The 27,136-nt window shown below is 41.4% G+C and overlaps 1 protein-coding gene across 13 annotated transcripts in view; it reads right to left on the reverse strand.

The window, feature by feature from the left end:
- Positions 1–209: 209 nt before the first annotated feature.
- Positions 210–27,136, reverse strand: part of LOC122574641 (AF4/FMR2 family member lilli) — a 166,933-nt gene continuing 140,006 nt past the window's right edge. For 7 of the 13 annotated variants that reach the window (XM_043742434.1, XM_043742444.1, XM_043742451.1 and 4 more), the window contains 11 exons: positions 13,511–13,565; positions 13,257–13,309; positions 12,309–12,825; positions 9,518–10,287; positions 8,496–9,381; positions 8,273–8,412; positions 7,978–8,175; positions 7,813–7,920; positions 7,631–7,727; positions 7,248–7,542; positions 210–7,155 (listed from right to left, as the gene is read on the reverse strand). In XM_043742434.1, coding sequence (XP_043598369.1) covers positions 7,046–7,155; positions 7,248–7,542; positions 7,631–7,727; positions 7,813–7,920; positions 7,978–8,175; positions 8,273–8,412; positions 8,496–9,381; positions 9,518–10,287; positions 12,309–12,825; positions 13,257–13,309; positions 13,511–13,565 — 3,229 coding nt within the window. In that variant the 3' untranslated portion in view covers positions 210–7,045. The remainder of the gene's footprint in view (positions 7,156–7,247; positions 7,543–7,630; positions 7,728–7,812; positions 7,921–7,977; positions 8,176–8,272; positions 8,413–8,495; positions 9,382–9,517; positions 10,288–12,308; positions 12,826–13,256; positions 13,310–13,510; positions 13,566–27,136) is intronic. The other 6 variants (XM_043742511.1, XM_043742481.1, XM_043742471.1 and 3 more) reach the window with 6 other exon arrangements.

The following is a 27,136-nucleotide window of genomic DNA, read 5'->3' on the forward strand; positions in this document are numbered from 1 at the left end:
AAGAATATAATGATAATGACGATGATGATGATATTAACTAATAATAATAATCAATAGTCAATCATAATAATAATAATAATTATCATTATTGTTATAATAATCAGATTAATTGTAATGCAAGCCAAAGGCGCAAAACAAACAAAACGTAGAGTATACGACATAGTAAAACCGTTATCACTTTTCTTTTAGTCAACGGTTATTTATCTATCTTTTATGTACGCAATTTACAAACCGTTTGTCAGCTGCGCATTATATCTCTCTCCCCTCCTCTCCTATCCATTTTGTTGCAATTATACTCTTCCTTCTCTCATTGTCTCTGCATTCCTATTTTTTTCTCCATTCGTTATTCTCTCATTTGAGTCACCGTGTTTGCGTTTTCTTTTGTTTCTCTCGTTTAGCAAAACAATCTCACTCTCTCCCTCCCTCTCAATCCGCTTAAGCTGAGATTACTATAAAATAGATAAAAAAGCCCTGCTCGCAAAATATCTCGCAAATATATCGATATATATATGTATATATATGTATATATGTATATATTGTCACGGTCTTTCTTCTTCCCCGTTCTGTTTCATTCTCGTTTCCTTTCGTTCCCTTCCTTTCTCCCCCGTCCCTAACCGTAGCTCGTTAGCGCGTATCAGATCGGTCTCGAGGCGAATCTGTCCGACATGAACCGATATTATTTCGGTTCGCAATCGCGATCTTCGCGTTTTCGTTCGAACAAGATCCAACAAAGCGGAAAGAAAGAGAAGACCTCTGCCCTCGAGTCGCGATCGACCATAGGATCTCAGCCTTCGTTGCCCGAAGTTCGACCGAATACTGCGAACACCACGACCTGTACAATTATTCTGTCAAAATTTACTAGCAAACTTGTTCTCCGCTTCTTATCCTCCGATGCTTTCTTAACATCGCCTTTTCTCCGCCGTTTTCTCTCGTTCCCGGAAAGATTCTGTCGATGGAACCTTTGCGGTCGAAGCGATTGAACAGCTTCGTTGCAATTGCGTCGCTGCAACGATGATATTTCGAAACTGTGTCTCGTGTATAACAGTTCTACGTATAATTTTCGCTATTTGCAAAATGTTAACAAGGACGATGTTACGATCGGGAAACGAGAAAGCTAGAATCAGATGTGGTCGATCGCGGAATTGTGCGTGGCAGTTCCCCACAGATCGCCTGACAATCGTGAACGTCGTTCGTCGAAATGGGAAAAACGATGTTGCGTACGTTCACGAACCGTACGGGTCAAAAGATCGAACGATCGGATCGACGCATTCGCACACCCACGTAACACGGTCTCTCTGCCCCTCGATCCTGTTCTTCAAATTCATTTCCATTCCTATCGAAGCGGTAAAGGTTAAGTGGTTAAGTTAGCTTAAGTAACAACTAAAGGATTCTTCAATGGTTAATGCTCTTTTTTTTTTCTTTCATTGCTCGTATTAAGCCTGTCGATCAGTCCATTCTTGTGTTTCGTGGTTGGGGAGGGTGGTTTTGGATCGAGTACTTATGCTAGATCGATCAACGTATCTTTTTCTGAATTTCTCTCTCTCTCTCTCTCTCTCTTTCTCTCTTTCTCTCTCTCTCTTTCCGCGAATCCCACCGTCTCTCAGCCTTCCGCGCCAATAAATACAATAATTAATTAATCGGTCAATCAATCGATATTAATAATTAAAATAAATAAAAAGCAAGTAATTAGCTTTCGTTAAGCGAATTTGGTCTCTCCTTGGTGCGGTTGCCACTCTATGTCTCTCTCTCTCTCTCACTCACTCTTTCTCTCTTTATTGCTTCGTTCTCCACTTTTTTGTATCCCTTTCTCGCATAATACACTCTCATAGACACACTCTCTCTTTCTCACGGCCTCTCTTTTCTGTAACCATTCACGCTCTCATTCGTCACTTCTCCCTTTCGATCCTACGAGTTTCTCTCTCTGTCTGTTTGCTTGCTTGCTTGCTTGTTTGCTCGTCTGTCTGGCCGTCTCTTTGAGATGATCTCTATCAAACGTGACCGATCGACGCGCGATTTCAATTTCTCTGGCAGCCGAGCGGGACCCTCACGAGTGAAGGGTAGAGTCTACTTCGGAGAACGAGACAGACTAGAGTTCGCTAGAGTCACTAGAGCGTCGTTCGAAAAGTAGAGGCGAACGTTAGTGGAGGTTACTTCCTTCCTTTCTTTCTTTTTTCTTTTTTTTTTTTTTTTTTTCGAAAGAATTATTGCGACGTCGGCTCACTTTGGAAGACTACCCTTCGAATCGTGTAAAGAGTCCATCCTGTCACGCGTCGATCGTACTACGCTGTACGTTAACTAATTAATAAATTGCTTGTGCATTGCTCGTTGCTACTTAGTAGTGTTCGGCTGCTCGTCACCGTGAACGCGAACTCTCCCGCCCTCATCGCGTCTCTCTATCCTCCTTGTCGTATCGATGTATACCATAGAAATATAGGAATACGGCTGGCGAAACACGAGGATCTGAACGAAATTTGAAATGTTCTCTCGTTTTCTCTTGTTCAGCCGCATCTTCCTCTACGCTCTGGTATTTCAAGGTCGAGGGCGAATTTTCTCAACCACGAACGTTTCTGGAGGACCAGAGAGTTCTCCCGTGAAATTGGAGCAACGCGTTTACGGAATCGGAATTAGGTACTACACGCGATACGACCGTATACGAGAGTATAGTAAAATAATGATCGTATATTACTATTAATATAATAATATAATTATGATTGCATGTCTCTATGTTTACATATATGGTGGTAAGTGGATTTTCTCCTGTACGAGTATGTAAATGTTGTATATTTGTGTGCGTGCGTGTATGTTCTGTGTTATGTTACCATGTCCGTGTGTATGTTTCGTATGTATACATGTATATAAATATATTACAGTTTTACGGCGTAGCGGGTAAAGAAGACAGAAATCAAACAGTTTTAATTAACTGAAACACTTTCGACATTATTATGTGTATATCATACATATGTATATTATTATACGCTCGACATATCATCCTTTCAATTATCGAATAATCGCTTCTGCTGCTGTAATACGTATAATATACAGTTGTCATTGCGACATACGTTGTTTCAATCGGTTTCCTCTTTTCTTTCTCTTTCTTCGCTCTTCTCCCCCAAACTCACCTTCTCTCGTACGCGCACGCACGCACGCACACAAGACACGCACCTCTTTCTCTCCTTCTCTCGTACTCTCATACCCCATTCATTCCTATAAATACCTCAAAAATTAATAACGATAATAGTACCAATATAAATCAATAATAATATAATATAATATAATATAATATAATAATAAAGATATAGATAATAATGATAATATATAATAATATATAATATAATATAATATAATATAATATAATATAATATAATATATATAGGCGACCAATAAACTTTCATTAAACCGTAGCGAAGAAGTTCACGTAGCCCCATATATAAATCGATCGTTATTGATCGGTTCAAAAAGAAGAAACTAAAAGAAGAAAAAAGAAATAAAATAAGAGAATGGATGGAGAAAAAGCGGAACCACGGAAGCGCGCGTAGACTCCGGATACATAATCTCTGCCACCCATCAAAGGAACACCTAAGCGTGGCGATATCAAAACAGCAGCACCATTCGCTAGGTTTCTTTTTATCTTTGGAGGTCGGTAGGAACGTAGGACTTGTCCAAAATGAACATTTCTCTGCGTGACGACCGTTAAACATATCTCGATATAAGATAATAGAACAAAAAAGAAAGATATCTTAAATTAAAGAATATGAAAGATTTATATAGAAGAAAACTAATCGTAAAAAAACGTGATATTGCGATAAGAGAAGAGAAAACCACGAAAACAGATCAACGAAATAAAACTTAGTGTTTTAAGAAAATTTTAAAAGAAAATCGTTTAAAAAAGGATTAAAAAAAAAAAAGAATTTTTAATTAATAATGACGCGTTATGCCGATCGACAGACGTTGCACCCTGCAGAACATCCATCCTCACATGCAACTAATTTCTCGATAAAAGCGGGGACACGTTCGATTTCATTGCAACAGCCGAATTGTATGTGTTGCAAAGTTCGTTCAAAATTCTCCACCTGCGCATCTGTATATATAATATACGTGTGCATTGTATCGCGTATTTTTTTCTTTACATTTTCACAGCACGAGCTGACGAGAGCGAAAGGCCTGATATTATACGTATCCACTATAAATATGTGTCTCGAAAATATCAAAACTTTTTTTTTTAATAGACCTCTTTTTTTAGTTTCTTTTATCCTTCAGTCCGTGTGCACGCGCACACGAGGTATAAAATTGTATCCCGTGAACCATTGGACCGCGCTTAGTAACTCTATATGGGCCCCCCTAAGTCTCGTCAACTCGTGTTCGATCCCTTTGTCACGGTTCCAGCATTTTTTCCGCCGTGTTTGCTTCTTTCGTTTCTCTTTTCTTTCTTTTCATTCGCCCGTTCATTTATTTTTTCTTTTTACTTGCACCCTACTCGTAGGAAAGCGTTAGCAATTAATTGACCGACACGGCGCATTATGATCAGACGTGTCTACGGATTACAGATTGGTCCAACATCTCTCACGTTCCGTATTATTATTAGAAACTCTAACGGAAAGGCTCGCGGGAGTTTTGGAATTTAATTCGATTCAATTTCGATATGTTTTAACTAATTGTCGAGATAAATTGCTCGTTGCGATCCTGGTCCGAAGAACGATTTATTAACTCCCAGTTGAATGCTCGCTCGCCCGCTAGTCAATTGACTGCTAACACGTTTCCACTTTCTATTTTTTTCCTTTTCTCGTCTCGTTACAATGGTCTGATCAAATCGAATTCGCCGTTTTATCGAGAAAGGTAAAACTTTTATCTCTTCACTTTTCTCTTCCTTTTACACTCGATCCTCGTATACTTTTCAGCCTACATTCTCATAGCTGCGAAAATATAGGAAAAACACTAAATTGCGTGCGTATATTGCGACATAACGGTTTTTCTCCTTTTTCCTTTTTTTTTTTTTCGTTCTTTTGTTTAATTTTGTCGGTGACGGAACAACGAAAAGAAAAGGAAGCGTATCGAACAAATATGATAACCGATTCGCGAGAGGCGGATGAAGGGTGGTCATTTGAATCGAACGTAAAAGATACAACAATAAAAGAATAGTAATAATAATACGAACGATAATAAAATGTATATATGTACAAAAAAAAATTTAACATAATACAATGGTTTCTGAAGAATTGGATTTCGGAAAAATCTTTTTGGACAAATTCGGTGGACATGTAATATCTTGTGTATGTGTATTTTAATATTTTTATCTTTTCTTTTTACCAGAAATTTCTTGATTTTCGATAACATTTGTGGTAGCAAAAATTGGGGCGGGCCGGCCTGTCGCGTCCGATTTAAACGTCGACAGGTCACCCTCAAGGCGGCGGCACTCGCAAATACCTATTTACAAAAATATACACATGAGCAACTTACTTATCCATTACGCTTGGTATATTTTTTATCTTTTGTTGTTTTCTTCTTCTTACATCTCGTGTAATGAGAGTTACGCGCTATTTTTTCGTTTGGTGTCTGTTCTCGCTTTCTTTGTTTCTGTCATTTCATTTTTTTTTCTTCCTTTATAATCGCACTATTTATAATGTAGTGTATGTACTGTATATCATTATCTGAATATTCTTTTTTTTTTTTCATCTCATCGCTAGAACCTCTACTTATTCCCCGGTTAATTCTAAGTAATGTAAATAATATGTATTGGTTGTTTTGTTTTTTTTTCTGTTACCGTTTAACTTTGTTTTTCCTTGTTGCGTATTAATTATCTAATCTAGATTACTTTTTCTCCTTCGCAACCTATCTACAAAAAAGAGTCGTGTCTTTCGTTCACAGACGTCAGACATCATAATAGTAGTAGTGTTGTATCGGTTTTGGATCAATCTGTTGATCTTGTTGCTCGCGGTGCATCTCCACCGAAGAGAAATGCATCATTACACTAAATTGTCCCGTCTCTGTCTCTCCTCCATTTTCTTTTCTTTTCTTCTATCTCACCTAACGAATCTCACGATCGCCATATTCTTTTGTTTTTGTTTCCTTTTTATTTACTAAAAACGGAACACCGGCGTGCGTGACGCGATGGTTTTCTTTTCATTAAATATATTCGTATCTATATATTTATAATTATTTATATATTTATATAGGTAATAAACTATATGCATATATATATATCCTTGTGTATTCGTCGCATTCGAATCGCCAGGACGAAACTCATGCTTCAGGTAACGTCGGCTGCGGCGCACGGTAAAGCGAGAACACACGGGCGCATCTCGTGGCACTTCCTATTCCTTCTCCGTCATTTCTTTCCTTCGTTTTTTCCCCTTTTGTTTGTCGACCTCATCTGTTAACTTACAAAAATGATTTACGGCGAAAAAAATAAGGACCAGTATTTCGCCCTCGTTTCTTCCTTCGTTTTTTTCGAACGTATATTTCTTCTATTGCTTCGTTTCGATCGCTTTCTCCTCCGATTTTACATTGCCAGTCCATTCTCATCTCGAAAATCTCGAAAATAAGTAACGCGTGCTATACACAGAATACAAGGGATCACGGATTCATATTGATCCTTCTTCTTTTAACTTCCTTCACTGTTAGACGAATAACTCTGAATTGACTATAAAATTGGTGCTAGGAGTTTTAAAAAATGCCAGGGCGCCCATTCACGAACCCCCGAACGAAGAAACATAGTGATTAGAGCTTTCGAATATAATTATATCGAATACAACGGTCTCTTCGTTGCTCCCCAGACCACCTGCAATTCTTGCTCCCCACCAGAATAGTCTTTAATCATTGAGAATATACTCGACGTCTCCCGCTGTTTTGCCTTTTTTCTTGCTCGACAATTTTCTCAACGCACGTTACGTTACTATAATCGCACAATTGCCGATCTTCCGTACGTCTTCCAAGTCCATAAAGATCGTTTTATATATCTTTACGTGTACATCGTTGGGTACGTGGCCATGTTTTGTGGGAGAGAAGTAATATAATTAGGGGTGGGCGGTCTGGGGCTATGCCACTGTGGTCAGAGATCTCGAAGCTTCTTTATGCCAGCTTGAACATAGCGCACCAAATCACGCAGTGAACTTTTCAATGTGAGGGGTCCCAATTTTTCATCCAGCTCGATGAAGAAATCTACAAGTACAAAACGACAATACAGACACTTTAGCTATATATCCCTCAAATACGGAAATATGTATATGAATGATCGAATGCTCGAAACTCACCTCTATGCATATCTGTCACCAAAGCGTTTGCCTGGTCCCACAGATCGAGACAGTTCAGTAGCAGGTTAAATTGGTAATTTTGCTTATTCATAGCGTTATAAATAATATATGGAACACTAACGTACGACGGAGCTGCCTGCGGTTGACCCGAAGCAGCTCCCCGATTTGCTAGTTCGCCGCTGCTATATCCGGAACTCTGACTACCAACAGAACCCACAGAACCAGCTGGTGATGGTGTCGGGGATAAAGATGGCGTCCCTTGCCCTTCTACCTGTACCGGTGTTGCCTGAGCAGCCTAAAGATAAGATAGTAAATATAAGTTTTATTACATAGTCGAATAATTTGTTATTTTATGATGAGGCGTTCGAGTCCGGCATACATACCTTTTGATAGTAATCGTTGAGAATTCTTTGGGTCTCTTTGATTTCGTATTTGCGCATCCTGTACAGCTTCAAATATATGAGGGATTGGCAAAAGAGACTAAAACAAACGAGACACAACAATATTTTTGAAACACGCTCGTACAATCACGATAGACGAAAAAAAGCTCAAAGCGCGTGCTCACCTTAGAATGACCAGCTTACTATGTATATTGCTCTCTGTCGAGTTGCTCTGCTGGCTCTTGAACTTAGATGAGATGTATCTAAGTAGAGCAAGTGGAAATCGGAAATAACTTTAATTAAGGGATACTCTTTGTTCTATTCCAAGGTTAATTTTATGATTTACTCACTTGATGAGACTAAGTGTATCCTTGTACATGGTGAACGATGCCCTTTCCGTGAGAGGATCCGCCTCCATGGCGTTTCCAGTAAGCAGGAAACAGAGAACGGCTTCTAGGTAAAGCATACCCTGCGCCGTGAGTTCGCATTCCTTGTCAGCGCTATGCTTTAGCCGCTTCGCTTCCATCAGGTACTGATTCTGGTCCCTACTAGCACGCAAACATGTGAAGTCAATTAAGGTGTCCATCCTATCGACGCAAGTTTAGCGCATGTGGTTTTAACCGAGGCAATGTAACATTCATTTACCACCTATCCTGATCATCCAAAACTTCATTCTGAGGATTAAAGTAGGAATAATACACTCGCTGAGGCGGAGGTGGTGGCGGTAATAAACTGGCGTCAAGTTTCTCTTCCCGTTCGTGGTTCGTTGGTTGTATTTCACTTTGCTATTTAACCAAAATGTCATCGTTTAACAAACTTGAACCATGTTAAACGAAATGGGAAATGAAACATGTCATTTATTTTGTACCTGACTTGATGATGGTCTAGGTGTTACTGATCCGCCATCAGAATGTTTCCTCTTTCTCTTCCTTCGCTCTTTGTGTTCTCCCGATTCTTTCGTTTTAGTCTCCGCGGAACACACAGTACCGAAACTGGACACTGAACTACAACTCGGACTACGTTTCCTCTTGGGCAGGCTACCCGCACCACTACCACATCCACTAGCACCTGCACAGACGACACCAGCCCCGAGACCGATGCCGCAATTACTCTTCGTGTCCGATATAAGTTCGCCCTTGATCACAGCGCGATTCTTAAGGTCACCGTCGACCAACAATGCGTCACCGTGAATCCTCGTGTCGGAGGCTAGTTGTTGAGGCGGTGGCGTATCGATAATCTCCCCTTCCTCCGGCGTAGGCGGTCGAGGGGGTTGTAAAGTCAGCGTCGAGGCTTGTCTCGACGACGGCCTCGTGTCCGGAAGTTCCGTGCGTTGTCTCAACTCTTGACCCCTCGACAACTGCGATATATGCGGAAGTTTGCTCAGGTCGATCCTGCAGAGCAAACTTGGCACACCATTCACGTAGGTGAGCGGTGGGAAAGACTGAATCAAGCTGGATGCCTGTGACGACGGTCTCTTGTACGGACTGTCTCCTCCTGTCGGTGTATTCGCAGAGGTGTATTCCTCCACGTAGATACCACATTTTCCTCCGCCTTTACCGCCTTTTCCTCCTTTACCTCCGACCTTTCCTCCTCCCATAGAGGATGAAAATACTTTCCGAAGAGTGTCGCTCTTCTTCTTGTCCTGTACGTTACCCGCGTCCTCTTCCTGTAACTTCGGACCTGGGCTGTTATCGCTGTCTGAATTTTCTGGAGAAGTAGCTCTAGTCGGTGGTGCCCTTGGCCTTGGGGGTACTCTATATTCACAACAAATAAAATTCATTAAATCTTTTTACTTAATTCAATTTTATCGTACAAGCCCTCTTGCACAATAATTTACCACCCCTTCAATTGTGCAAGAAGATCCTGTTCCTTAATATATAAGACACTTACCTGGCAACCTGAATACGATTTCTCACAGACAACTCAGACTCGCTGTCAGAATCAGACCCGCCAACGACATTGGTCACCCGTGAGTTGGACCTTCTAGGTTTCCCCTTCGCGGGACTCTTCCTTTTCTCTTGCTTCTTTGGGGAATCTGCCAGTTTGCTCCTTTTGATAGGCCTTCTTCTCCAGCGTGTATTATCATCATCGGAGGCACTGTTGTTTTTTCTATTTGGCGGGCGTTCGTCTTCGCTAGAAGATGCACTCAACTTGGATCTTCTCTTTTCGTTTATAGGGACTACTACGGGTGACACCCTGGTCGGTCGATCGCTATCCGAGTCGCTAGAAGCTCCTTGTGACCTATCATCGCTTCCATCATCGCTGGTCGTTATGGTGGCTTTCGAAAGAGGCGCCTTCTTCTTGGGGCTACTCACTCCTCTCGTTCTGCTGCGAGGTTTACCATTTTTCAGATTATCTTCTGGCGTCCGATGACCACCTTTTGTATTCTTGTTGGTAAGCTTTCTGGGACGACCCGGAGGTCGACCTGGTTTCCTGGTGTCCGCCACCTTTGATTTCTCTGGCTGGACCCGATTTTCCTCCGGTGGCTGACTTTTCTCTTGATCCGAGGGACGATCACTGTCACTGTCCAGCACACTGATCATTGTGGCGTTACGAGTGCTCTTCAGTGCCTCGTCGAGCTGCCAATCATGAGCTGCCTTTTCCCTGTGCGTTCTAGCGTCCGTCGTTGCCGCCGGAGAATCTTCTCGCCTATTGCAATCCTGTAAAAAGTAATTCTCTAATGTAATTGTCCTGATACCAGTGGGCAAAAATATATTTAGATGGAATGCTCTGACTCAAAAAACGAGCCAGTCTGTTACGAATGTCCATTGAAGTCCACAGCGGGACTCGAAGTTGGACAAAGTTTGATGAGGTACTACACGCTGAACTCGGTTAAAGTTTCAGAAGATGATTATGCTTCGTATTTCCATGTATTATGAACTTGCAAGCATCATATAAGTTTATGATTATGTCTTAACGAACACATCCAAACACCAACCACTGTGAATTATACCAATTAAACATGGAACACTTAACCTCTTAACAGGCACATCTTTTTCGCTTTACTACTGGAAATGATTAAACGTTTTTATAATGGAAATGAGGATGAAAATGAGGATACGTATGTGTCGTTAGATGTATACGTATTTTGATATAGGATGTCGTAGCTTGAATCGATGTAAAGATCATTAATTTAAAAAATCAACTAAGTTAAAAACAGCCCAACTATAGTAAAAATATTCTAACAGATGAGACTAGATTTCACAATGAAATAAAAATGAAGCAGCGATACCTATAACTCTCAGAATAACTCTCCAATTTCCAAGAACTCTCACTGAACTCGTACAACTCTCTCGCCTCTTCAACAATTTTTACAGAACTCTTCGAGGTCTCAATAACACCGAACTTTTAGGAAGATAACATATACAACACACATTCCTGCCACGTGTAGCCAAATTTCCACGTGACACGCTCCTCTCAATCGACACTCTAAAATCTAGAGTCTAGATTCCAGATTTTGAGTTCCTTACTCTGGAGGTTGCGAAGTACTTTTGGAGGACCGTTACGATTATTTCGAGTTGAAGATTTTTAGATACCTATACACCCTTATTGCGTACCCTCAGTAATCTCAAGGACCCACCATAAATCTTGGCATTGTCATAGTTGGGGTCCTTCAGACCAAACAAGTATCTTTTATTTCAAGTGTTCCTTAAATTTATTGTCTATTTAGGGAAGATACGAGAAAGTTGGGTTTTATCACGTTCGGTATCTCCTGCCAGCAACTTTCACTCGGGGGCGGCTAAGACCCCTCCTTGTCCACCAACCTTCTTCTCATCCAATCAGAAGCAATTGCCCTCACTTTCCTAGCCAAAATTGTCATGAACAAATCCGATGGTCCCGTGCGCTAGACACCCATCGCTAGCTTTCCTCCGCCATAGCATCGTCAACGAACTTCACTGGTTTTACATCTTTAGATCAGTCAACGTCTCTAGACTGATTTTCTATCTTTAGTTCAGACTCATCTCTTGATCGGGTTCTATCCTCAGTTCGATCACCTAGTTAACTTATATCTATACGCACCGAGCGTACTTATCTGTGTCTACAAATTGTTGGAATAAACTGCAAATCGTAACCTGTTAACTTTGTGTATACTCAATTCAATCACCTCTATTATCCTAACCGAAATAGGGGGTCGATCATTTCGTAGCGTCGATTGCATAATCGTAACGGGAATTTACGACCCTCGTTAATGCGCTTCCTCGCGGTCGCGTCTCTCCGCAAACGGTCGAACAGCCACAAATAAATGTATATCAACCTTTATATCAACATGCGAAAATGAGTTATCTCGTCAATTGGTAGCTAATCAACTAGAAATATACTTTCTTCATTGAAAAATCCCCTGTTTTGTAAGTGTCTGGTGTCTACTAATGATAAAGTCTGTTAAAGATATCATTGCAGATACAAGCGCAAGGACTAAGACAAACCTAATTGAGATTGACTTATCTTTGTTGACTCTTAACTCTGTGATTACACCCGGTTAATAAGACGAAAATACTTCATTGAGAAAAGAAATCGAATTGAACAGAGATTGAGAAATTCCTATGTTGAACATTCGTCATCCGCTCGATCCTCGTTCGTTCGTCATTCCAACGAATTCTCACTTTCACAACAGGAAACCACCATGTGTGTTAAGAGGTCAAAGAACACCAACATAAATGTCAACTACAGATGAAAACTGTACCTGAGCTTGCTTGTTTTCCGAATTCTGTTCCCCGTGAGACATGTTGGTCTTATTGAAGAACGAACTGAGGTTCCATCTCGGTTTCGATTCCTCGATCGCAGGCGGCGGTTCTTCGATCAAATTTTCGTTCTTTGGTGATACCGATGGAGGAGTGGAAGGACCTTTGGTGGGCTGGGTGCCGGCTTCATCCTCAGAATCGTCGCTGCTGTCAGATCCGGAATCAGAGCCGGAATCAGAGCTTGAACTGGCGCTGCCGGAACTCTGTGGGGCCTGAACGGCAGGACTGGGTGGCCTTTGATGCGTCGTTGGGCTTGGAGTACCTTTCGATTGCAAAGGGCTCACCGGTGGAGGTGAGAGCACTTGTTCAGGAGTCAGTTGTTTCGGCGGTGACGGAGGTCTGATTGGACTCAGTTGCCTCGTGGGTGACAGAGGACCCACCGGTGACGGACCCATGGGTGACATGGGTGCCAGGGGTGGCGGGGCCGGCGTCATCGCTGGTATTAGGGGTGTTGATAAACTGTGAACATTAGTAATAATTTTCTAATAAATACAAATTCGTGAAATGTTCAACTTTGTGTCCGACTAAATAAAATTTATTGTCCGTTCTAAACTTAGAACTTATTACTGTTATTTCTAGGCTAAAAAATAATAAAGTAGTTGGAATTATTTGTTGTTTTAAATTGCTTTCCTCTATCTTTAATATAACTCAGACTCGAAGTTCTGTTTGTTAATAGACTGAATTGTTGAACGTAATAATATGGTAAAAATAGCGAGAGTAATAAATTCAAGCTGAGAAATAATACAGTGCCTGTATATCGTCCTGGTAGGATGATAAAATAAGTTGATAATTAGCTATGAATAGGTGGGCGCATTAATTTTGGATGGAGATAATGGAACCGTATAACAGGAGTATTAATTAGCGATCGTATTGATAAACGGGATACTTACTCGACCGTGAGGTCTGGGCTTCTGTTTCCCCTTGTCGTTCGCGATGACGTTTCCTGTTGAAGAAAAACGGAACGATTACCAATTAATTTTATAACATCAGTGTAATCGCGATCTACAGCCACGTTTCTCTCTAACCGAACCTTTAATCCAATAATTGTTACAAGTACGAATTAATTAATATAAATACTACAAATTCAATAATAATCCCACAAAATAGAATATTATGGTATTCAATAATTTAACGATATTATTACCTTGCTTGCCTCATCATCGCTGTCCTCGGATAAACTCAAGTCCCGCTCCAAATCCCTGCAACAAGAATGAACAAAGATTTTTAGTAAAATTCCACGAAATAAAAGAAAATAGAAATGAACGACTTTATCAAAAGCATCGTACAGAAAAGAGGTTCAATAGGGTCATTTTCATCCATTAGCGAATGTGCAAAGATCATTATTTTCGTAAACATATATAATTATCCAAGTTTTTGTCTTTTAAAGAAAATAAATATATCTCGGCGTTTTATCTAGAACAGCGGCAGATTATGCTGCAGTCATTGTTGTTTAAAAGAAGAACAAGCTTTCACACGCGTTTCCCAAAGAAATTATTCAAATCCCTAGAAATACACTGTTGCAGATCTATAAAATATTGTATGTAGATTGACGAACTGCTTAATCATTTTAACCACCGTTTTAATCAAGGAAAAAGAAATTTTAGTATTTCTGACGTTAAATAGAATTGATTGTTAATCGTTCATCCGCCGAGTAAGGCTCGTTAATCGCGACAGCGTATTATACGAAATCGTCGGAAGTGGAAACAGAAGCGGAAAAAAGACGAATCGAGCCGGTTCTCTTCGAACGAAGCACTTTCGATTAGAATCGACAAGAAAAAGAACGCGGACGCGGAGAAGAAACGCGTGCCGAGTTCACCGACGCGCGGTGCAACCTGTAGAACACGAACGACGCGAGAGGCTTAGGTAGGAAACAATCGTTCATTGATCTCTGAAACCGCTGTTTCACTTCGCCTCTCCACCGTTGGCTTCTTTGTCACTCAACAGCCTGCGTGTTTCTTGCTTTCCCTGTTCACACTTTCGCTTTTGACTTCCATTAACATCCGATCGGTACAGTATTCGATTATGTGGTACACATACCATTACGCGACCTAATGCAATGTACGATATCATATCATTGTACGAAGCGGAGAATATTCTATTACATGACACGTTACAAATTGGAGCAATATTCGAAAGACGAGGGTAAAATTTACTGCGTGCGAATTCGTAGATTTTTATAGCGCGATGTCTGTGTACTTTCTACAACTTTCGTTTTAGTGGACGCTGGATTATTCTTGTTACAAACGACGAATATTTTGTTTCATAGCGATGGAAATACCGTTACCCATATAATTAATATAATAATAATTATAAATATAATTGAGATGATCAATATAATATAATTATAGATATAATTGAGAGGGCAGGAAGCATGAAATGCTATACATTAAAAAATAGAATGGATAAAAGTTTGATACGTTTCTACAGATGCATTGCAAGTATTGAAACAACAAAAGATGTGAGATCACAATACCTCATTTTATACAATGCGCAGCAAAATCCCAAAATTACTGTAGTAACTTTAGAATCATACTAGTAGATTGCAGCGTACATGATGTACGTGGAACGAGAAGTTTGACACTTGCATACCAATGTACGTAACCAAAGGTAGCAACATTGTAATTTAACCGGTGAATCGGTGAACGACAATAGCAGTGCGTCGTCAAGCATCGTAAACGCGCATCAGCGAGCGTAAAGAAGGAGAAAAATAAAGAAGAGGGTCCTTTCACCCTCGATCGGCGAGGCACGCGAGAGGCGGCGACGCCACTCTAAGAACGGGTAAAGTGCAGCGAATAGGGGGGGAATGGAAAGCAGCGAGAAGAGTAGCTATGGGGAGGCAACGAGAAAAGAGAGAAGACACGGTCTGTGAGATAAAGAGGGAAAGTATACGCGAAGCACCGAACGCGGATGTACGAAGGTTCATCGACCCTAAACACGCTGTCCTGCGCGTCCTCGTCGATGCCTATGGATATGGCCGACTAGCCGTGCCTAACCTCGAGTTTAGTCTTCTCTCTGCTCTCGTGAATTTTTCGTCTAGCGAAAAAAAAGCAAAAATGAAAAAAAAAAAGGATAAAAAAAAAACCTTTTCGTTTTATCGTGCCACATCCTCTCTTCCTTCGCTCAACAGGCAACACACGGAATAGTAGAAAATTGTCGAATCGAGAGATCAAACCGGAATTCCATTCACCCTTGGATTTTATTGATTTATTAAACGAGATTCAGTTAGAAGTTTTGATTGACTTTGAAACTACAACGAGCTTCGAAAGCTACGGATCGGAAATGGTGGAATAGCAAAGGAGAATAAAGTGGCAAAATCGGCGAACGAACACACGGTTTAACGATCGTGGATTGCGACCTCGTGGGAACCCTTTCAATTTCGACGCCATGCCGTTCGTTACCTTCGACGGATTCTTCGCCTCCCCCCTCGGGAAACGACAGCCGCTTTATCTTCTATCGGAGCGCGAAAGAACCAGGGAGGTACAAACTGGCGTTTAGCAAAGTTCAACGATCTTATTCTCCGCAGATTTCTTCTCTTCCTCTTCTTCTTCTTCTCCTTCTTTTACTTCTTCTTGGGAACGTTCCGCGTGTCGGAACGATATGATAGTCTGAGGATCGGGACGAGCTGCTTTAAATTGCTCCAGGTCGCTGAGCCAAGGCATATATACATGTACTATATATGCCTATAGAAATTAAATTGAACATTTTGTGACAATATAAATTTAGAACTTTGTCGTTTATAGGAACTTTGGTGGGTACAAGCAATTCGTGTAGCTAGTTTCTGTAATAACGAACCACTTTGATCAAAAACGAGATGTTTCGATGAGAATCAAACACGCTACAAAGCGGAATTTAATTCTAACAGATAGAGCAGAGTTTCTTGAATACGTCGGTGCAAGAAAAGTTGTCAAGTTTTCTAGATATCGCAAATCAAAATTCATGTTGGACAATGTAATATAGATACGTTCTCGTTTAAACAAGTGTATTTATTCAACCTGCGGGAGTTCGTTTAAAATTCATCTAAAATAGCTGTACGATATTGTAAGAGGAATTTTTGACGGCTATTTATTACGAGAAATTGAAGTTCGAACAAGAGCTACATAGATGGACCGAGTTTATAGCTCGGGAAGAAGAGTTCATGACCATTCAAGGTTTAGAGCGAACGTGACAGAATGCGTGCTAAGAACGTCTACGTAGTTCGTTTGAAGTGAGTGAAAGAGATTGTAAAACAGAGGATACAAGGACATAGATACATTGCCGAGTTAGTTCTTGAACAGCAGTCATTGTGTCGGAAGCTGATGGCAAGGCGAGAAGGAAAACGGTACTCGCGGTTGGAATCCATTTCCATTTGTCAGCGCGTTAACGCGGCCCCGTCATTGCGGAAAAGGAGCAGAACCTGTTTGCCTGAACCCGGGGAGGCAGACCTTCTTTAACCTCGCGTGATCCGCCGCGAGTTTGCAACGAGGAACAGGCCAGCCGCGTATACGCGCGAGAACAGCGAACCAACAACACAGTGGCGACGTAGTCGCGTTACGAAAAGGGAGGCGGCGTATCTGGCTCCTTTGGGAACCGGCGCGAATCATTTCCAAGGGAAAATGAAAAAGAAAGGTCCATGACATTATTACGAGGTCGTCCTTTCATCGAATTAAACGCTTTGACGACGGCCCCGTGTAATTGGCAACGAAAAAGAGACCGGAATTTCTCGCGAATCTCTTCGGATCCCTTCTCTCTTGCTGGCTGCCGTTCAATGGAATATTTTATTCGTACGGGAAATCCGGTTATCCGGTTTCGTTGGGATTTAAACGTTTGGTCTTCTCGACGAATCGCTGGGATACGATCTATTTTCTATCGCAGGGCCGTTCGAGCCAGATTCGTCTCGGCCCTCCGATCGATTCTCTCTCGGAATTCACGCAGAATGGACACGCCACATTGTTCGCAGGACGAGGCTCTGAAGATAGGCAGATAGAGAGAGAAAGAGAGAGTCACGCGTGTCCATTGTCTCGATAATTGAAGCGTCGCTAGACATTTACCGGGAACGAGACGAGAGGATTTTAAAAAGAGGTAGAACGCGATTCAAGTGCACGAGTATACGTGAAGAGAGGCACGAGGCGCCCATTCGGATCGCTCCAGCGAACAATCGTTCGTCGGTGTTCGCCTATTATCCATTAGCTCATCTGCCAGTCTCTATCAGTCCGCTCTGGCGACGGCACGTGCTCCTGCCTGCCTGCCTGGAACACGCTCGATGAATCTCGGCCGCAAAGAGTGCCACCATTGCGAGAATTAATTAAGCCGGGTAAACGGCGAGGAGCACGTAAGCAAACGAACCGCTTAGAGCGCAGTTTACCTAATTACTGAATCCGAACGGTTGGGAACCGAGTCGGAAACAGGTTGGAGAGCAGACTAGCATCGTGTCGCCGACTCAGGAAAACTATGATTTCGCGGATTTACAGAAATTTTTTATTGTAGTTTTTAAGAATGGTTATTAATTTAGTCGCTTAGGCTGATATAACTTGAGCCACGATACGGCAAGATTGTCAATTAAATTATTGAACGATATTTGGGACTGCGGGTCTATTTAGATTCGTACGTTATACTTTGATACGAATGACATTTAACGAATTATGCGTACAAAGTATCAGTTTGATTTCTAATAAAGTTAAACAAGATTTGAAGCTGCATACGTCTTACGGAAGAGATTCGATAATGATCATCCGTAATCTCAAGATTACCTTACAAGAGAGAGACCATCGAAATCGACGACTCAGCGAATCCAAGAGAGAACTACAAACAGTTCGTGGAAACAGTATACTATTGCAATTAAAGCGATTTTCAGGTGAACGATGAGGCTCACGCGGCGCTTCTCCGCGTTGCGTAATAATTAAAGCCAGGAGTGCGCCTCGGACGAAGCCGTGGATCGCGATGCGCCTGGTAGGCAATTCGTAAAACGGGAATCGCATTCCTCGTTCCATGCGCATTTATAGACGGTGGCGGTCGCAGACTGCGACAGTAAGTTCTGCTAGCTATTAAAACAGGGACGATGAGACGCAGGAAATATGGAAGGAGGTCGTCGGTGATGTAGAAGGCCGATGGAGGACGATGGAGGGTGAGAGCGGTGGAATCGTTGGAGGTGGCGATGAAGTACAGAGGGGAGAGACCAGAGTGGATAGAAGAGAGAAAGGAACGAAGTCAGTGGTAGTGGCACGTAGAATTTCACCAGGCAGACTAGCAAGCTGCCTGTTGCGAATAACTTCGGAAGTTCCAGCATGTATACCAGAGCGTGTTTCTCTCTCGGTCTGCTGTTTCCTCTCTCGTTCTTGTCGCGGCGAAGCCTTCTGTCTCCTCTTAACTCGACCCGTCTCTTTTCGTCCTTCGACGCCTCATTCTGTCTCTCTTTCGTTCCATACTACCTCCCTGCCTGCCTCTCTGCCCGCACCACCACTAGCTCAGTTCCTCCTCTCGTATCTCTCCTCGTTCGTTTTTAACCCCCTCTGTACGCGTTATCCAAGCCTCGCCACAGATATATACTCGTTGCGTCTCCGTCACCAAAACCTCCCCTCTCGTCTCAACCCCCTCTAAGCTCCCTTTTTAACCCCTTATTACTTCCCCTTGCTCCACCCGCGATTCGATTCCGTCTCTCTTTCCTCCGCTCCCTCCCCCACACAGCCCCCTTCTTCACCGCATCCTCCACACGGTTTCACCGGTTATCGGTGTCTCGTTTCGGCTCGCCTTCAACCCCTTACTCGCTTTTTCCCTCGTCCGCTTTTACCTTTTCTGGTTACACGCTATCTGCATCCGAGTTACCTCCACGAGCTGCAGTCGCTACACACGCTACCCTGCTCCCACCTCAACCAGGACCGCCCTTTCTCACTTTGCGCGTCACGAACGTCTATCTCAGCGTCTTCGTCCTGCGTCTCTGTCCTTGCTACCAACCCTTCGATTTCATTCCCTCCTACCACGTAGTTTCCGGATACGCCGCATGTGCGAGCACACCGTCTGCGAGAAGCCACCACGCATCTGTCGACCGTTTTTCGATGGGGGAAAGCACGCGTACACCGACGACGTCGAACGGAGAAGCCGCGTCGACGATAATTTTGGTGCGAGCAGTTGTTTAAGCAATTGATTTCACGATAGGTGCTTTGAGACGCAGTTATGTGTTGGTAAGGAGTAGCGACTTTTGCGGGGAAATTATTTTACTTGTGTTATAAGAGGACGATGGATTACATGGGGAAATACACACGAACAGGCTGGAGAACGATAAAAATTGACGCACGGTCAGATCTCTAGAACGTGACCTTCACAGGGTTTTTTCAGAGCCTGCGCTGGGTCGAATAAATGTCAGCATGATCTGTGCCCTTTCTCAACTACCATCTCAAATACTTTTATATCTTGTACATTTTTCCAGTTAAATTGGATATATTAAATACACAGTATGTATCCATGCACGATAGTCACAGCGTCGATCAAATGGGTTGTTGCAATAGGAAACGAGCTCCCACAGACCTTTCCAATAATTTAAGTAAATCAACAAAAATCAATTAAAAATGATGCTGCTTCTCAAACATGTTATAAATTCGTAGTTAATATTCCTAATAATAAACTTTTGAACACAAAACCTATTCCTCCTCTTCCAATAAATACAATTTCGGTAACGATAAACCGTTCCATCTACCAATATTATTAATTGGAAAATTATTGTGCAAGAGGATCTAATTTGTAAGTTAATATCCTGTACTCGATATCGCGCGAAAAGAGATCGTTTAAATCGAGCCTAGATCGTCAGAAGCGACGCGAATAGGGACGAGTATCAATGGTGTTGGCAGATTCGAGGCGATGCGGTAGAGAGAGTCGATGAACGCGACGAATCCAAGGTACATAGGATTAAACGATTAGCCTTTAATCGTCGAACCATAGAATTGTCAGAGGAAGCTACGAATCTCGTCGACTGTGTCGTGGAAAAAGAATCGCGGGACCGACCGCGTACAATACACCGGGGGAAATTGAATTTTTCGCGTAGGATAACCTTCTCAGAATTCACCACCAGCGTCAAACGCAGGCCACAAAACACCCACTGCTTTTTGTTATGAAATTCTCGAATGTCGTGACTGTTCAAAGTTTTCGGGGTGTAAGATGTGTTTGCAAGGAATTTTATCCCAAACGTTTCGCTAATATCAGTGGATACGAAGCCGTGGAAGCTACATATTGTAGCTGCTGTGCTATCTAAACGACGATATGACATTTCTAAGTTCCGCGAGTACTTCTAATATTTATTTATCGTCGATATTTTCAGAGACTGTTGTCGAATTAAGAAAGTTAAGAAAATTTCTGAATCAAGAAAGATATCGATATCTAAGTCAAGTCCAAATGTTCACGTTGTTTATTTGATAAAGAGAGATAAATGTTCAGGAATTAAGTGAATACAATTACAGATCTTTTAGATGTAATAACCTTTTCCTGAGAGGTCTCCTATCTTTCTACATGCTTTTTCGAGTCTTTTCAAAATAAATTATATAATCGCATGTACACTCGAAGAGCACAGAAAAAAACATGATAAACTTTTGTGTTCTGTAGTAAAGTAATCTTAAAAGTCTACACGCTATCAATCAAAACCGTACTTCTGGTACTTGTCTTTTATTTGATCTTGGTAGGATTACAATGAATATTGGCAAATTTAAATTTTATTACGTTGAATCTATCGAACGCGGGAGATACCGATGAATGCCAATATCGACGATAGCTGAAGTATTTAGATAAAAGAACAGTCACGTTCATCAAATTTGCAGTATACTTTCAACATCAGAAAAATGTTATAAATTAGATACTAGATGTTCCACAAAGCACCTGAACAATTTCATTCTCTTATTAGCTGCGTATGACAACGTATTATGCGGAAATAGGAGACAAGACACGAAATTTACCTAACGCGTTAAAAGCGAAAAGTTGGAGGAAATACGTCATTCGTTGGAGGAAAAAATCAAATTTAAAATTATCGATGGTCAAGAATGCAAACTATATTTATATTACTGGGAAATTTCGACGAGGCAAACGGCGGTCAAAAGTAATCCGGTAACGAGAATTGCAGCGGAGCTTCTTTGCTTTTGCAATTAGCAGTCGATAGGATTTAATTCTCTCGTTGTTTGTGACACGCGTGTCGCTGGTCCGTCGACGACCGAGTTAATTTCGTGCCGGCCGCGAAAATAGACGCGCGCGCTGCAAATCAAACGGTACCCAACGCCCCAAACGCTGCGCCGTCGATCGACGCGACGTCGCGACGGTGAAAAAGTTGCGTCCTCGCAATATCAACGCGAAACCGACCGCCCACCTGTCCCTCCGCCCTTCTATTAATAAAACTCGGTCGGTTTTACGGGAAACCGCGACTCGTTTATTTCAACGGCGATCGTTGCATTGTGCAATTCTAACTTATCCCTCTTTCATCCCCTTTCCAAGGAATTTTTAGCGAAATCTGTTAAAAACGATGACATTCTCGATCGCCAGATAGATCTAGCGTGAAAATAAATGAAAGTTTCATGGTAATTCGTTCTAGTAAGGGAAATTCGTTTCTGACAAAGATGATTAATTGCTATTATTTGCAAGTAATTTGTGAGAATTCTTTTTCTGTGAATAATTTCCTATTATCAAGAGTACGAGTCATACGTGTTAGGATAGGATCTATAATTTAACAAAAATTACCTCTTGTTAATTATTGACGTTGTCAAGCGTATTTACGGGAAAGGTGTTAATACGAGCCTTAGAATAGTCTGAAAACGTCAGTTATAAACGTCAGTATGTGAAATCGCCAAACACTCTAGATAATTAGATAAGATTGTCGTAAAATTTTTTAACAACAATTTGTCGAAATGTATTACCAAGTAGAGTGTATAAAGTACAGTGATTTGATGTATCGCGTGCGAAATGATCAACCCATTAAGCAACATTTCAATTGCAATATGTTTTCGATCAATTTACATTATCGGATTCAGTTTTCCCAGCAGTGTGAAAAGGAATTCCAAAGATCGATCCAATTAATATCTTTATCGTCACTTAGATTCTATTATTTCCTCCAGCTATATTCTACGATTCAACGAAATTTAAAGAAACTAAAGTATATAATCGCAACGATGAAATATTATGAAATTGCTTGGTTCTTAGGGGATCGGATAGATCGATTCCACGTTTATCGGAACTCGAATCGGGAAAAGTTACAACGTAAACACTAAGAGCAAACGAATCGACGTACGGAGGGTCGGGAAAATGGCGTGCATGAAACGCGAGCGTATTTCGCGTTTCCACGCGAATCGCATAATCAACGACGCGCATCGTCTGTGTATCGTCGGCTTAAACGGCTGGATTCCGTGAGAACGAGGTTCGAGATAAATTGAATAACGACACGCTTGTTCCAGTGAAATTGCTTAGGCGCAGCGTTCCGCATGGCTCGATTTAACGCCAATAAAACGATATCCAGCAACGCGACCCATCGTCGTTCCACTTTGTCCTTCTTTTGTCCTCGATGCCCGTCGACCGAGAACTTTTCCTTTTCCACCGCCCTCTCTACCCCTCCACGATGAAAGGAGACAACGAAAAGAGTAAGAATTTCGGGGTGTTCTGTCGGTCGCGAAGAATAGCGCGACAGAGAGGGATAACGAGATTCCTCCGACCATCGATGACGGCTCGACTGTTTTAAACGGAGCCGGAAAACCAGTTAAGAGCGAACAAACGGAGTTACGGGCCGCTGGGAGCCGCTGCTACTCTATCAACGATCAGGCTAATCCGGTTTAATCCGCGTCTTAGTTAACACCATGGAAAAGCCGTGGCACGTCCTTAGAGACAGACGCTTAAAGCTTCTTCTCCCACGTTCCATTTGCGCCCTTTCTCCGACTGCCCGCTTCAAGTCACGACCTTCCACGCATACATTACAACCCCTAGGGATTTCGTACGACTTCTTTCAAGAGTACAAGTGGTGGGAAGAATATAGAGAGGTTACGAATTGAAGCGTTAAGGAGACATAGATATCGATTGGTACAACGATAGCTAGACGTTTGTACACGTGTATGCGCGTAGGTAGATACTGTAGAGATATGTTTATCAGGTGTGAATCAGTGCTCCGAATAGGAAACGTATTGAATTTCCGATTAGAAATGTCATTTGTGAATCGATATTTAAAGCTTCTGCTGACTTAAATTTCACTATATTAATTCTCTGTTGCTTCTTACTCTATACGGTATAACTGTTGTATCGCAGTTGTAGACTACGTGTACTCGTATTATTCTATATCGATAGGTAAGTAAGTACTTACACTTGGATTAGATTCAAGTTACTACAAGATCTAACAGTATTCGGGTACTTACGATCGATAAGTTTTCTTTCCGGCAGAGGTACGAGTGACGTTCGTAGAGAAGAACTACAATTGGAACTAATATCAAAAGGCGTCGATTAAAGTAAAAAGATTAATTGACTCTATCAACAAATCTTTGCGAGGGACAGATACGAGACCACACGAGTATTAGTTTTGCTAAAAGTCATTCTTACGAGACGTAACAAAGACAGTTAATAGAGGGTGTCTAGAGCTTTATCCCATGGTATATAAGTATCACGGAGTTTATTATTTTGCCTGATAACCAAGATCGACGAGCAACGGAGATTCTTTGGAAACTCGCGCGACACGAGTATACTTTAATCGAGCCAAGATCCCGGCCCGAAAGGTCAGAAGTTAATTTGATAATTTCGATTAATTTTACGAGAAGAAGCTTATCCCCAAGGTAATGATCGTCTATCCCCCCTCAACGCCTTTGCTCGCGTTTCCCCGGCATGAAAATTGAATTTAAGGAATTACGCGGCGTCGTTTCCATCGAACGACAGAGTTTCCATGAATCCTATTAGCCCTTCCTGTAAACGATACTTCTAATTAACCGGCTCCGATCGAGTCGTCACGATCGAACGTTGTAGATCTTCTTCCCTGAGTTCGGTAATTTATTAACATTTTCAGCGGTAAATATTGAAAATGTCGGTGTACGAAAAATGAAGTTCGTTCGAAGCGAGGTAAAGTACAGTGTAAAATATAATATAACGTTGAATGTAGTGTAACATTTGTCAAATTATGGACGGAAATGGAACTTGAAAATTGTTGAGATTATATGTTAAAGACAGTAGTAAAATACAATGTGCCAGGTTAAGCCAGAATTTACATTTTAAATTTACCGCCAGTAAGATACAAAATTTCATTTTCGATTTTCTTTCTACGACGATATACGTACTACAAAACACGAATAAGCGTAATTATTACGATATAATATGGCACTTGTAGGTAGAACGTAAACTCCGACAAATGTACTTCGACACTTTCCGTACTGCGAAATATCATTTAGTTTCTAAAACTGGCGAATACTTTTAACATTCGCCGTCTTGAGAAAACGGAAATATCAACAGCAAATAACTATGTATGTCTATTTGTACGACCATATCGCTGAAAGTGTTAACAAGTAATCTTACAACGTATACCCACTCGAATCGCGGTAGTGATCGAGTTTAAAAAATAAAACGATGATATCGATAAGTGTTGAAGTTCTATGACATCAGCTGCGATTCCTCGAAAGATCGAGCGGACAGCCGCAGATTATCATTCTCTAGAGCCGTAAGTGTGCGAAACATGTTTATAAAGGCGAAGTCTACGCAAGTATGCGAGTAGCTAAGCCAATAAATCATCTGCACGCAAACGCGATAACCGTCTGGCTAGAAAATTAAGAGAGATCAGCGAAGGAAAAGACAAAGATGGGGAATGAAAAAATTGTCGTTTTATCACGATTCGAGGCAGGCAACGAAATCTCTTATCGTTTTCCACAGAGCCGACAGCCCAACGTTATCGGAATTGGACAAGGCCGTGGGCCGGTTGACTGATAATGCACGAACCTTATTGCATATCGTCGTTCTACTACAAATATCGTCTCATTCCTTGTTTCGTCTTACCGCGTAAAGGGAATCTGAGACGTTACCGAATTTATCTATCAGGTAACAAAATTTTATCGTGAGATTCGTAACAGAAAAAGTTCTCGTCGAGCTTCACGACTATTTGGACAGAGACGAACTTCGCTAATCGGGAACTCGCGAAGTGATTGAATAAATGTTACGCAATGTTGTTTGGCTCTGTGAAGTTATTCCATAAAAACAACTTTTATCGTGATTTCACAAGTTTTGTAATTTAATTAAATAAACACGTCGAGGAACGAGTTTGAAAATACACGTGAAGATTTGTAATGCACAGTGTCACGTGGAGATTTAACTGCACGTGTCAAGAATACACGTTGTAGGCGTGAAATCTTTAAAAGTGTGGTACGATTGAAAATGTCAGTGAATCGTCGATAGTTCGGGAGACTCGGCTCGCGTTGGTAGTAACTTTCTATTACTAACGAATTTTTTATTTCTTGACCAGTGTATTTATCAAATGTAGGACCATAAATTTCACGTTTTAAATGCCATTACATTCGACCTTATTATTAATATCTATATTCAAAGACGGTTAAATACATCGTTATATGTATCGAATAAGCTTGCTATCCAACGTCTAAAATTTACCGTACGCTCGCTGAATAATTGGCAACGAAACAAAGTAAAAAGAAAAACAGCGAAGCACCTGTTTATATAATAATTCGGTCTTAGAGACTCGTCGTAGAGACACGATGGCGATTATGGCCCAGGAAACAATTAGGGCCGATGATACACGTCCGACTACTATATCGCGTGCACACAACCGATCGGAGCCCTCTTAAAACGAGGCGTCGAAGCGGCGTGTTAATTCGAACGAGCCGACGCGTTCGACGATTCACCTCTTCCTGATTGCCATCGAACCTTTGCGAAACGCTTCATCGAATTCAACCCGCCAATCTTCATTACTCTTTACGATTCTGACGCGCTTTGACGAACTTTAGCGCACCGATCGTCGCAAAATTCACTAGCGAAGTTTAGTTTTCTACCACGAATTTATGTTCCGTCTGATATTTAAATCGCGAGACACTAAAACGGAACACATTTATAAAATGCCAAAAAACGGAGGTTCGTGGGTCGTAGGATCCGTTGGAAACGGGGCAGTACACATTATTTTTGCAGTTAGTTGCGGTTTTCAACTAGTTTTGCGTATTACAAAAGCTACAAGCATTCATTCATAATTCAAGAGTCGATACGTGGACGTATCGCGAAGGCGTTGATACATGCAGAACGAAAAAAGAACATTATTTATATTTCTATACTTTTTACTCTGTATCATATACCGAGTGGCGAAGAAAATATCGAGTTTAATTTTTCAATTATTTTCGTGCGAATATCAAATCGTTTAATGAATCATACACAACGATTAACGAAGATAATTGTACCATTGCTTGAAACGATTGCAATTAATAACTCCTTTCGTTACACCAAGTTCTTCCGATTTCCACCAAGGAGAAAATTATTTCCTTCGTCGATTAGGAAAAAAATGGATCTATTATTTTAACGACGTTGGCATCACATTTACATGTATTTTAACGTTATCGCGTTCGTTTGAAACGATGAACTTTGCATGGCGCAAAGTTTAACCGTTCAAAATGTAAATCTCTCCACATACGTAGAAATATAAATACATAGATATACTACCACGGAGCATCAAATTGCACACCTGGCATCTGTTAAAAGGCTTTAGATGCACTTTGATTTCTAATTATATCAAATTGTATTAGGACCAGTTGACGAGTTCGCGAAAAACAGAGAATCGCGTAAATAACGAATGGAATTTTGTTTATGCATCATCGAG

The sequence above is a fragment of the Bombus pyrosoma genome, linkage group LG2, assembly GCF_014825855.1.
Source record: "Bombus pyrosoma isolate SC7728 linkage group LG2, ASM1482585v1, whole genome shotgun sequence".
NCBI lineage: Eukaryota > Metazoa > Arthropoda > Insecta > Hymenoptera > Apidae > Bombus > Bombus pyrosoma.